Below are 13,734 nucleotides of genomic sequence, written 5' to 3' on the forward strand. Positions count from 1 at the left end.
GGTTTTGACTGGTTTGGTGTGGTCTAATGGTTAAAGATTTAGGCTGATAACTGAAAGGTTTTCCATTAACTATAACATTTCTGGCCTTGAGCAAAGCCTATGCTCAGGTTGCTGAAGATAGGATTGTCAGAAAGACACACACGCACCATGATGTCTGTGTGCAGCATTGCAGACAGGCTGTCAGTTAATGTTTTGTCTGTGTTTGTCTGTATATATAATAATGCATATAGACAAACACAGACTGCCTGGAACGCTCCAAACAAAGACAAGCAGTCATACAAACTGTCAACCTGCTTATCCAATAATATTAGAGTATTGCATCTAACTGTTGTATACTATTGTATATCAAACACATAAATTAATATTACATATTTAGAATCACAGTTATGGATATTCATTAGGTCATGCTATACATTTTTAATTTTGCCCCTTCGTCTTTCCAAATTCAGCTCCATGATGATATACTATGCAGTTGCTCACCCACACAACCCTCTCTTCCTGTCCTGCAGGCATCCTTTACAAAGGCAACGGTGAGAACATCTTCATCTCCCAGCAGCCTCCAGTGATCAGCACCATCATGGGTAATGGGCGCCGGCGCAGTATCTCCTGCCCCAGCTGTAATGGCCAGGCTGATGGCAACAAACTGCTGGCTCCAGTGGCCCTCGCCTGTGGATCTGATGGCAGTTTGTTTGTCGGTGACTTCAATTACATCAGACGCATCTTTCCCTCGGGAAACGTAACCAGTGTTATGGAGCTGAGGTAAGAAACACAAGCTAGTAAAAGAGGAATGGAAGGTAATTAAAAGAGTTATAAAAGAGAGTATAATGTAGGCTTGGTGCTAATTACACGAGCGTGCATGATAAATTGTTAGACTGCGATATGGGGCACTCAGCCCAGTTTAAGGCTCATGTGGTCTGAAAAGAACGCGCTGACACTGACAGAGTTCTCGTCTGTAGAGGGTGACTCATTACTGGTGCTCTCGCCCCTTAAGCCAAGAAGAAATGCATATTCCAATACCTCGCTTTTTTATGATCTACCACAAGCCTTCTATTCAGCTCGTCCAGCCCACATCAAAGGCTGTGTGTGTGCGCATCTTTGTGTGTGTTTATTTGCAAGGCTCAGAGAAATAACAGTGTTTATCTCTTGAGTATCTCTGCCAACTAAACTAAACTTTGTTTCATCAAAGAGATTAATCAGAGATTTTTTTTTAATACAGCCGTAAAGCTTATAATTTAAAGAAGCTGTTGATTCTTAGCGTGTTTGTTCTTTTATTGAAATGTAATTGTGTTTTGTTGGTTTCGGGGCATTTATATGCCACCAAATCTATTGTGGTCGAGTTTAATTTCAATTTCAGATGACATTCAAAATGTAGATCTCGTCATTCTGTTTGCATGCTATTGGAGGCACAACATCTGTATTTTATAAAAAATGCATTTTCAGTATTCACATTTTTGAATCTCATAATACAAGCTAAAATTGAAATATATGACGGTTTTTAAGTAATCATAGAAAAAATACTTTTAAGTTTTTAGTGTCTTAGCTGTTTTGCGATTTCATTTTCATGTGAAACTCATCTCCACTCACTTTCATTGTATGGAAAAGAGCAGTCTGCACATAATATAAAATGAACTCTGTCAGAAGATACAAACACACTGATGTTTGGAGTGACATGAGGGTTAGTAAATGACAGATTTCCCCTTGAACAGGAAAATATTTCCAAAAAGCAGTCAAATGTTCCATCTCTGTAATATAAAAATTAGTTTTGATCGTTCAGTATGTTTTTACAGAGTGCGGCATGCTGATATTGATATAATAATCGAAACATACTGAAATATTCAAACTATATTCCCTCCTGACTGAGATCAGCGTGTCTATAATCTAAACACCGTGAGGTGCAGAGCTGATACATTACAAGCATGAGGTGAACACATGTGCCCTTTTCTTTCAAACCTCAAGACCTGTCATTTCCTTTCTTCAGATCTAGAGTGGGCTCACACATCCACAGAGAAAGAGACGCGTAGATATTCTTTCAAAGTGCTCTCAGGGTTCCTCTATATGAAATCAGAGCTGCGTCTCGGGTCTTTTATAGACTCACGCTGAAATGATCATAAATTCTTCCCTCACACTCGTAGGGGCCTAGAGGGCCCTCCATGTCACTCTTCTGCAGCACCTCATTTAGCCATTGTGGTGATACATGACCGCTACCTCTTTTCTCCTCTCTTTCCTTATCTCTTTTGGCCTGAATCGTCTGTCTCATCCTTTTAGCTGCTTCTCATTTTCCATCTCATGTTTTCCCTGCTCGTGTCTTTCTGTCATTGACACTTTCTGTATTTTTAACCTTATCTTATCATCTTCTGTGGCTTCCATCTGCCCCCAACTTGATACCCGTGCAAAAATCTCTCATATGTGCCCTCACACGAGGTCTCTATAAATGGCCCGGCACTTAACAGGTTTCAGTATCATCTTTGTGTGTCTGCTGCTCCTGTAAATTAAATTCTTTCATTAAAGCCGTAAAACACATGGATGAAGCAAATGAAATGGTGGTCCTCTGTGTGACATATTCACAGCGTGGCTTCTGTGCGGTTAAAGGCAATGTTTAAGGAATTGCTTTTCATTGTCTGGGACACAATCAATTTGCAATTATGGGCCAGTTAACCTCAGCATGTGCTGTGAGCTCATACTGTTCTTCACTTCCCAGGTGGAATATTCACACATCCAACTCTGTTTAACAAACTAGACAAAGTACAGTTAACAGATCCGTCTTCCTGCATTATTTGCCATGTATGTGTAAAGAGGAGAGATTAATATATGCACACGTTTTTTCCCCCTTTCTTGACAAGATTTATGTGCTTTGCTGTTTTACTCTCACTCCCTTTTCTTATCTCTCATATTTCTGTTCTTTTATTCCTTCTGCTACCCTAAGAAATAAAGATTTCAGACATAGGTAAGCCATTCTAACTTTCTCATAGATGCACAGGACCTTTCAATCTGATGCATTCTTTATACAACTGTTTGTCTCCTCATAAGTGTTGTTGCATGCCATCAGAAGTTATGTAAATGTGTGTCATCTGCCCCAGATTTTTATGGAGTACCAGTGACATTTTGTGATAATTCTAAAAGTTTGTTTGGTTTTCTTGGTATTATTTAATTCACATACTTAATTTGATTTAAAACTCATTGCCCAAATCTCTACAATGAGGTCCGAAAGTCTAAGACCACTGATTTTAATTACAAATTATATTATCAGCATAACAAAAGTGTGAAGTTTAATTGACGTTTTTCATACACTCTTAGCTGGATGATTTCCACATTTGAATAAATCCTGAACATGTGAACCAGCATCATTTTAAAAGCTTGCAAAAAAAAAAAAACATCCTGTGTGTGCAATGGGAGGAAATCTGACCTTTTGTACAAATAACTCAGCTGGTCCGTTTTAAAATCATAAACTTACTTTCTATGATTATATTATTATCTTATTTCCAAGATTTTCAATGTGGTCTTAGACTTTTGGACTTCACTATATATTGAGAAGTTCTTCAGATGTTTTTGTGGATGGTGCAGGAATGAAGTAGATCCCTTGAAAGCACTACTGTACAGCAGGGGCGATTCTAAGATTTTGATTTTAGGGGGGCTCAGCCCCCAATAAGGGTATGATTAAAAAATATTATTTTACTATTAGGGTAGGGTTGTATACTACTAACCTTATTGCAATCCACTATTCCATTGTATTCCCTGTATTTCATATATGGGAGTAGGAGTACTGACTGAGCCATATATAACACTGTAAAAAAAACAAATACAGTTTTTTTTAGATGTGACCAGTCACTGGAAAATTTTGAATTGGGAATGTAGATTTTTTTTTTTTTTTTTTTTACAATAAAGACTTCCTGATTCAGTATTGGGACATTCATGTTTATCCTTTGATGATACCACTGCTTTTTCTTATGAAATGTACGTGGAAATTGGCAGAAAATTAAAACAACATAAGGGTTCAATGACTGCAATGAATCTTGGGAACACAGTGGTATTGTGTGTGTGAGGCTGTCTGTTCTATTCTCACCTGACTGTTGCTCATTTGCAGACCTACTCCCGCACGACAAAAAAAATGTTGTATATCCATCTACAATGAAATATAAATTATTATATTTTATTATTATTATTATTATTATTATTATTATTAATTTTTAGCTTTTTAGCCTTTATAATCAACAATACGGTTGGTTATACATCAAGTCAGCCCCTGAACATTTATTTTTATTTCAAATCATTTAACTAACCAGCTAATATTCATTAAGAATATAGACAAAACATGTATTAATGTAATTGTCTATTGGCAATATGTTTAATCTGTTCTATATTTATTTATATTTATTAAAAATAAAATCATTATCAATTTGCCACTTCTATAAATCAATTACTTAAAAAAAAAAAAAAATCACAGATCCCTTTACTCTTACTCTAATATATGTATCATGATACACTAATGATTAATTATTACTTAATACAAAATTATGTTTAATAATAGAAAACAAAATAACTCCACATGATGTTTCTCTCTCTGTGCCATTTAGTACTTTCAGACAATGATGTGTGTCGTTAATAATTTATTTTGCATGGCTGCATAATGTAATGCCGAAATACACAATAATATGTTTTCAATTTCAAAAAGTAAATTAAAATAAATCATGATCGTTTTCTAAAGTATGTTTTCATGGGTGTTAATCGCTTCATTTTTGTTGGAAAAAAAAACATCTGTCACACATCTGTGATAAAGGCTGAAAGTGAACGCAGCGAAGACGTACTGGTATTGGATGCGAGAACACACGCACCACACGCACACACGCACGCACACACACACGCGCACACGCACACACACACACACACCTTGTACTCTCTGATGTTCGCTCTGCTCGGCGCCCCTGTTGAAAAACGCGCTGAATCCATGCAGACTCAGATAAGGGGAGGAGCCGGAACTTGATGCAGCTTGCCACCGTCTCAAATGAGTTTTTAAAGGGGACTGAAGCGATCACTAATTAATCAAATAATTTTTTAGGGGGGCTGGGCATAAGGCTGAAGCCCCCCTAAAAAGGGCCTAGCGACGCCCCTGCTGTACAGGTTATGGCAACAGATATGAATTCCTGACAAAATCGTTAGAATAACTGAACATTCTAGCTATATTTTTTCTTCAAACACAATCTTAGTATTTCAGTGGTTTATAAATCAACATCACAAAGTTCTCAAGTCTTCCCAACACAATCAGCCCTGAGAAAAAAATTCTTTCTTCACTTTTGTGGATATAATGGTGGCTTAGAAAAGGCATTTATGGAGAACAAGTAAAATATTTTCTTTTAATGTGGCATATTGCATATACAAGAAAGGCATTCTGAATTTTTTCTACACTTTAATTCTGTAGCCAAATTGGTCAGAAACGGTTTAAGTAATATACACAGACGTCCATTTAATCTGACACTGGTGTAGACCTGTTTTCTCACTAAGGATTCAGGACATAAACGTCTCTTGACAGGTCTCCAGTACTTAAGTTATCCACTCCAAATGTGTCTGCCCTGGACAAGCAGGAGTTCCTGATAAACATTGCAAATAGGCCCTCATCATCCCACACATGTTTGAATAGTTCCAGTTGAGGGGCGATGTACAGAGCACAGTAGATGTTGATATCCTACATTAAGTTCTGTTTGAAACCTCTGTAGGGTTTAATCGCAGATGTATGGAGCTCATGAATGGAAATAAGTGCAAGTAATTTGAAGTGGGCGGCCAAAGCCATTAGAGCCTGTTAAATAAATATGCAACCAGGTATAAATTTAGGAATCCCATGGAAATGCTAACCATTGCTCTCTGTCTCCTACCAAATCATTTAAAATGTAATTAGAGGCCAACTTTGCTATATGGTTACACCGTGTGTGGGCCAAATAGTTCAGTTTAAGTAATTAAATGGTCGTATTTTAGACACATCAGTATTTTTCGAAATGCTTCTGAGAAACAAAAACAACCCATTAAGCATTAAGTGCTAAGAGTTATTAATTCACAACCACCGTTGCTGGCTGATGAACATTACAAGCCACCTAATAGCTAGCCTTCATCTTCCTCTTGTCCCAGACGTCTCGGCCCATCTGTATGTGTCATCAAGGCATGCCCATACACCCTAATGCTCCACAGAGCCTCATAAACTTAGGAGATTATTGACCCCAAACCTCAGTATCCTTAGACCGAGCCAACTCTAAGCCTTCCCCTCCCTGCTTCACTCCCAGAACTCACATTTAGGACATCAACATGTTTTATGGTATAATAGTTTTAGCCTGTTTGATCTTTATTTACTATAAGTGCAATGTGGCGTCTGTGCTACATAGCAACAGTAACATCATCCTGAGACCTTCTTGGCCCCTTTTCTGAGTTTCTGGAAGCTTATGAGCAGTGTAATTAGCACATGTGATTTGCAAATTTACTGTATATTGCTTTTCATTTCTTTTTTGTGAACAAACTTTAGTAATGAGTAGTGAGATTGTTTGCTGCCATCTAAACACCACTAAAATGAGGTGCCTGAGGTGACCTTCACTTCAGGAGCATGCCTATGATGCCTTGTCTTGGAACAGAGCAAATATCTAATAACCAAACAAAAGATCAGCTCAAACATGGGACCCTGCCTCAGTCAGTGAGTCTGATCAGAAACCAAGATTTTTCTTTTTTTTTTTTATTAACTAAGTTATCAGATTGTTACTGTACAAAGCAGAAGCTTAAGCTACAGCAGCCCACATCTGTTTCAAAACATATATATCGAAAAAGGCCTGCCCAGCAGGCAACCATGTTTCAAGGTGTCTGTGCTATTTTTAGTCACTTCTAATTGAAACACTGTGACAAGTTGTTGATTTATTTCAACAGATGCATCACTTCATGTTGCTTGCTGGCTTTTTCCTCTGTCTTAGGGGTGCGGGTGGGAAGTGCAAATGATTGAAATGATGTGACAGTTTGGTGGGCATCATTATGGTTGTGTCAGACGATAGTGATTTCCAGTCATAACGCATTAGGTTCACTCTGACAGAGTGCTCAACTCCTTTCCCCTCTAACTGGCCGGGCCAAACAAGTACATTTCCTTCAACAATAAAACACAATAGGCTGAGATCAGTGATCATGTTTCAATACATCTGTAGGCCTTCAACTCGTATCTTAAAATTTGTGGTGGCAATCTGCTGAAATAGAAGGAAAAATGTTTTTCATGCTACAATCTCTTCCCATCGTAAATGTTCAGTTATTCATTTCTTCAAGCACTTCAATCATTGCTCATTCACCAATCATTTGTTGGCATATCTGTTTGTTTATAAATCACGACTGTTTTTGTGTTCTATTATACTATACTGCTCTTTTTGTAATTGTGAAATTTCTGCCTTTGTCCTGTCAGCAACAATCCTGCACATAGATACTACCTAGCAACAGACCCGATGACAGGTCAGCTGTATGTTTCGGACACCAACTCAAGACGGATCTTTAGGCCGAAAGCCCTGACAGGAGCCAAAGAGCTGCTGCAGAACGCAGAGGTTGTGGCAGGGACCGGAGAGCAGTGTCTGCCATTTGACGAGGCACGATGTGGGGATGGAGGCAAGGGCACTGAGGCACTACTGCTGGGACCCAAAGGTAAAAAGACTGAACCCCCTCAAATCAATATGGACACTCCCAATTTTCATTGTGTAGAAAACTATAGTCAAACATGACACACTATAATAACACAAACACAAATCATATAAATATTCCCTTTTGTGTTCAAGTAATACTGGTTTAGCTAAGCATATCAAAACAGCAACAGCCAGCCTTCAAGTAGTGCACACAGACACATACATTCAGTTCCTTGCCTCTTAGTTTTAGCTCTGACTAGGTTAAAAAAAAACTTTATTACTTGCTCTCAGCATCCCCCTTAGCTCAGGAATAATTCACCACCCAAAAGCACATTGTGAATAATTCACGGAGTGCTGCATCTTTAGTGACCTGGAAACCGCAGGGGCAAGCGTGACATGTGTACCAGTTGTGTTTCGCCTGTTTGTAGGTGCAGTGTGTGTCTATTTGAAGCTGTCACATCTGCCACTCTTTCTACATAGGCATAGCTGTGGATAAGAATGGGTTCATCTACTTTGTGGATGGTACCATGATCAGGAAAGTAGACCGGAATGGCATCATCTCAACACTGCTGGGATCTAATGACCTCACATCTGCTCGGCCTCTGACCTGTGATACCAGCATGCATATTGGACAGGTATGTTTAATATATACCCACCTGCACTACATCACTGTTTAATGTACTTGAATCTTAAATATTAATGTGTCTATTTCTGCTGCCTGCTACAAAGAAAAACTAAAACACTGCTAACCTGAATGAAGTATGATTTATAGAGTTGAATTCAATCCAGTAATGCTACTGGGCTTAAACAAAATATTAGAGGGCAGAAAGGCCAAACTTCGATTTATTTCAGAATGCAATCTGTGATTCTCACTACTAAGTTCAACTGTTCAAACCTGATCCTCTGGCTTTATCACTGAAGTGGTGTTAGGATGAGTGGCCTCATTTCAAATATAAAAGCAAGGGCTGGAAGCAATTTAAATGGTTGCCTCATTTGAACTGAAAAGGCAGACTTGTTTTTCATGCTATCCCAATACAATTGTTCAGATGAGTATCATGCAGTATTAGTACTTTTACAATGTAATACTACATGTAATACTACATGTTTACTATCAGATGAGCCCTGTAGGTAATAGTTTATTACTTGAAGGACCACAACAAAGACTTTGAGAGCTTGCAGACTTGAAGTCAAATTAGTTTGTTTTTCCAACCAACTACTTATAGTAGACTGTACTATGACCTGCTATCTATCCACTAGCCTCAAGACATACTTTACAGAACAAATCAGGAACAAACAGCCTGAACTCAGCCCTCTGTGGTAGCCTCCACCCAAATGAGAACCAGAGAAACTTCCTTGAAGACCTGGAGCTCCCCCCTCTGGCTGCTCTCCCTCTGGTGCTAAATGAATCTAATCACCTTAACTCAGTAAGCCTGTGGAAAACAAATAATCTGTTGGAATTTCTAGACACAACGAGAGGAATATTATACAATTAAATATGATTAAGATGATGAACACTCAAATGAGATGCAGTCAAATCAGTATTTTAATAAAAGCTCTTTTTTATGGACTGGCTTGCATCATGGGGCCATGTTGAGATCACATGATCAGTTGACTACTATTATTTTAATATCAGTTCCCCACTCCAAGATGACTGCCAGCTCAACAAAAAAGAAATTTTGTTTGTGGAAATGTGTCTATTTTGGGTGTGGGAGTAGGACTCTATTTTTCCCTGCAGCTTTATTATGAAGAGGGTCTTTTATGTAAAAAGGGACGATATGTAGTGTTTAGCAGACTTTCTCATCCACAATCTTTGGCAGAATCCTTCCTCCCCTTTTCTTTCTGTTTTCTGGTCTCCCCACCAAAACCATTTGTCTCTAAGTGATGGAGGTTGGGGATGAAACATAAGGCTGTTGTCTAACATACCCTTGGGTCCAGGCTCAGTGAAGCTCAATGAGGTATGGACAGACCCAGACAGTTGGAGTCAGCTTCACAATTAACCAAACGTTTGCTCTTGCCAGTCATCGATGTGCATCATTAATATATACAGCTCAACCTACACAACTGTCACCTATCTCAGTAAGGCCAATAGGGACAGCAGAAAATGACTCAATCTTCGCTTTCGAACCTTCAAAATCTTCGGTTCACTCTTGGTTTTAAAATGTTCAATCTAAATCAAGTTCATCCCGAGAGCATATAAAAGTACTCTGTCTTCTTCTAAGGCTACCAAGTTGGCCTTCTGCAAATCAGGTGGTGACCTGAGAGTTGATGAAACATTTTAGGTGGCATGTTGTGGCACACCCAAGAGTTCATGCTTTATGCAGAAGGTGGAATCACAGACGGGCCAAGACTGAGCTGAGAAAGCTTTTATCCACAGGAGCTGCTGTCGTTCAGAACCATTATGCTTTAATGTGGTGCTCTTCAAAGACTCTTAACCTGCCTATGTGGCCAGGATGCAGGTTCAGCGCAGGAAGTGAAAGATTGAATGAGCAGAAATAGAATGAAAAAATGTCTGGTTTAGGAATGTCCCAGTCCCATATAAATTGATTTCATTGAGAATAATCCATTCAGAGCTTTAGGAACAGACTGACAATTATATTGTCAGCATATCTTTGCAGGAGTGAATTATAGATTATGCAGTTGCGTAACTTTCCCCCACTGGCACTTGGCAGCGTTACTGAAGTTGTCAAGACTGTGAAGTATTTGATAAATATTGAAACCAGATCATTCAGACAGACAAGACAATGCTTGATCAAGGAAAGAATTCTTATTTTTTCTTGGTATAAACTATGTCTCAGTGAAAGTGTATGCTGGTGAATGATTTTATTTTCATTAACAGATGTCCAGACAAGGCTGTCCTTCCAAATCATATTTAAATGTCTAATTGAGGCCAGTCCTGCAAGTGGACAATGTTGTTCTTGTCGTGCTTTTCTTTGCCAGACAGTCATTCCCTGTAGGCGCTAAGGAATTGCATCCCGTTGCAAAATAAATGACCAAGCGACAGGCAAATCGAATGAACTAGAGGCACCCAATGTATTAAGCCTCCAAAGTAACGGATACTTCTTCATCAGTGTCAGACCCAAGCATCAACTGTGCACAGAGTGAGAGAGCAGGCAGGAGATGTATTAACTTGTTTGTGTCTGTGTGTATACCTATGGAAGTTTCCATAAGTGATCCACTTCCCTATTTGATCTGTCCTCTCTCCAGGTGCGTTTAGAGTGGCCTACAGACCTGGCCATCAACCCTATGGACAACTCCATCTATGTGCTTGACAACAACGTTGTACTACAGATAACCGAGAACAGGCAGGTGCGCATTGTGGCAGGCAGACCTATGCATTGCCAGGTGCCAGGCATCGAGTATACCATGGGAAAGCGTGCCATCCAGACCACTCTAGAAGGAGCAACAGCCATCGCTCTCTCCTACAGCGGTGTACTCTATATTGCTGAGACAGATGAAAAGAAGATTAACCGCATCAGACAAGTCAGCACGGATGGCGAGATTTCTCACTTGGCAGGAGCACCCTCAGACTGCGACTGCAAGAATGATGCTAACTGTGACTGTTACCAGACAGGCGATGGGTATGCCAAAGACGCAAGGCTAAATGCTCCTTCCTCTCTGGTGGTCTCTCCTGATGGAACGCTCTACGTAGCTGACCTGGGAAACATTCGAATCCGTGCAATACGTCACAATCGACCTCCCCAAGGCTCTTTGGGTCTTTATGAAGTTGCATCACCTGCTTCTCAAGAACTCTATGTGTTTGACTCCAATGGAACGCATCAGTATACTATGAGCTTGGTCACTGGTGATTACAAGTACAACTTCAGCTATAGCAATGAGGATGATATCACTGCTGTAACAGATAGCAGTGGAAATACGCTCCGGGTTCGTCGTGACCCCAATCGAATGCCAGTGCGTATTGTTGCCCCTGACAACCAGGTTATTTGGCTGACAATTGGTACAAATGGAGGGCTAAAGACCCTCACAGCACAGGGGCAGGAATTGGTGCTCTTCACCTACCATGGAAACAGCGGCCTGCTAGCCACCAAGAGCATCCAAATTGGCTGGACCACATTTTATGAGTGAGTGCTTCTATCAGTTCCTTTACACTGTACCAGAGCACATCTCTAAACCTTTTTATTTTTTTAAGATATGCAGTTTTGACATTTTGAATAGTTTTTTGCAGTTGTTGTTGCAGTGCACATTCCTGCTATAGGATTAAATGCTTCTCTAAGTCTTCTCCTTAAACAAAAGAGTAGCCTGTAGTTATAAAACCTAAAATTTCTTTCACCACATGCTATTTAGAGCATGGTGAAAATGCTAAATGAATTTGTATGACATTTTCTAGCTGGTGGTGTACCAGAAGGTTTTGCATAATGCCAGTCTGGGGTAGGTCCTTCTGGTCAACATGTTGGACACTGTCTGTGTACCTACCCTGCCATAACCTCAAAGTCTTAATGATTGTGACTTCAATGAGTTATGTTTTTAATGTTATTATGTTTGTAAGGATTAATCCCCATTTTATATAGAAATGTCCCCAGGCCAGTTGAGGGTGTGCAAAGCAACTTGAACTAGCCAGCATTTGTTAAAAGTAAACGTATATATTCAAGTTGGTCTCCACATTCTAATTTTCTTGACTCGTGTACGCAAATCAGATTGTCCATTTGACCTCTGTCAGAAAGCATATATACAAAGATTTCCAAGGACTCAAACAAGTCAGAGTCCAAACTGTAGTACATGCATGCTAGTCTGCTTAATTTCATTGCATAATGTGAACTGCTCACCGCACATCAATGAGGTCCAATTGCAAAAGGTGTTCTAATGGCATTTTTGGTTTGCAGCTATGACAGCGAGGGACGTCTGACAAATGTGACATTCCCCACTGGGGTTATTACCAGTCTAATTGGGGAGATGGACAGAGCCCTAACGGTGGACATTGAGACCTCAGGACGGGATGACGATGTCAGCATCACCACCAACCTCTCCTCCATTGATTCTTTTTACACATTAGTTCAAGGTGCGGAAAGTCTCTGCTGTATTATCATTATTATCAAAGACCCCGATGGATCTATAAACTGACCCGTTGCTTTAAGTCTTGGAAATGTTCCACATTGTAATCAAGCTGTAACTCACAGGTTAAATCAATATTAATGACCAAACACTCATTACTCATTCCTTGGGGTAAAATTGTCAGATAGTAATTTATAGTTTTCACTATAATCACAGCACCACAACACACTGGACAACTGGGCTCTGAAATAATACAAATCTGCATAGCGCACTTTAAAGCTAAAGTGTTAAAATACTTTTAATAGCCTTAACCCTGCTTAATATGTAGAGACAACAAGTAATCCATTTGTTGGTTGATTTGCATCAAAAGTATAAACAGTGTGGCACTATCAAAACATCTGGCTCAGCCAGTGGCCTGAGTTTGGGACCAAACTGTCCCTTTTTCCAACCGGTTTCAGATGGGGAAACCTGCTTAAAAAGTGATTCTGTTTGATGATGCAGAAATTACGCACTTCAGGTTTATAGAATGAGAAAGCAGGCAGCAATATGGTAACAAAATGTGAATTTGACAAAAGGCATTAGATTGAAAGGAATCTAATTAGATTAAAGAAGATTTCTTTATTTATACTTGTTGCTGCACAAAGAGGTTAATGTCTGTCTCATAGGGTTTTATTTTTACAAATCCTTTTCTAACCAAATACTTGAGAACAAAAATCAAGGTGGTGATTCTGACACACTGAATTCACAGTCTTAGCATAATCCCCATTAAGTCCTCTTCTCATGCTTTTCCCCCCACTAGATCTCGTTTCACTCTCTTTTTGTTTTCCTCATAGATCAACTAAGAAACAGCTATCAGGTGGGCTATGATAACTCTATGAGGGTCATCTATGCCAATGGAATGGACTCTCACTTCCAGACTGAGCCTCATATTCTTGCGGGTGCATCCAACCCGACAATGGCCAGAAGAAACATGACACTGCCTGGAGAGAATGGACAGAACTTGGTGGAGTGGCGCTTCAGAAAAGAACAGAATAGGGGGAAAGTCGTAGTATTCGGCAGGAAACTCAGGGTATGTAAAAAAAAAAAGTGTCATTTAGAAGTCTCT

At 39.5% G+C, this 13,734-nt stretch overlaps 1 protein-coding gene across 6 annotated transcripts in view; it reads left to right on the forward strand.

Annotated features, from left to right (window-relative positions):
* Nucleotides 1-13,734, forward strand: part of LOC128016610 (teneurin-3) — a 281,615-nt gene that overhangs the window by 261,193 nt on the left and 6,688 nt on the right. For 5 of the 6 annotated variants that reach the window (XM_052601266.1, XM_052601257.1, XM_052601279.1 and 2 more), the window contains 7 exons: nucleotides 510-759; nucleotides 2,924-2,944; nucleotides 7,412-7,644; nucleotides 8,103-8,257; nucleotides 10,827-11,701; nucleotides 12,461-12,636; nucleotides 13,463-13,698. In XM_052601266.1, coding sequence (XP_052457226.1) covers nucleotides 510-759; nucleotides 2,924-2,944; nucleotides 7,412-7,644; nucleotides 8,103-8,257; nucleotides 10,827-11,701; nucleotides 12,461-12,636; nucleotides 13,463-13,698 — 1,946 coding nt within the window. The remainder of the gene's footprint in view (nucleotides 1-509; nucleotides 760-2,923; nucleotides 2,945-7,411; nucleotides 7,645-8,102; nucleotides 8,258-10,826; nucleotides 11,702-12,460; nucleotides 12,637-13,462; nucleotides 13,699-13,734) is intronic. The other variant, XM_052601273.1, reaches the window with a different exon arrangement.

Source organism: Carassius gibelio, chromosome A1, assembly GCF_023724105.1.
Source record: "Carassius gibelio isolate Cgi1373 ecotype wild population from Czech Republic chromosome A1, carGib1.2-hapl.c, whole genome shotgun sequence".
NCBI lineage: Eukaryota > Metazoa > Chordata > Actinopteri > Cypriniformes > Cyprinidae > Carassius > Carassius gibelio.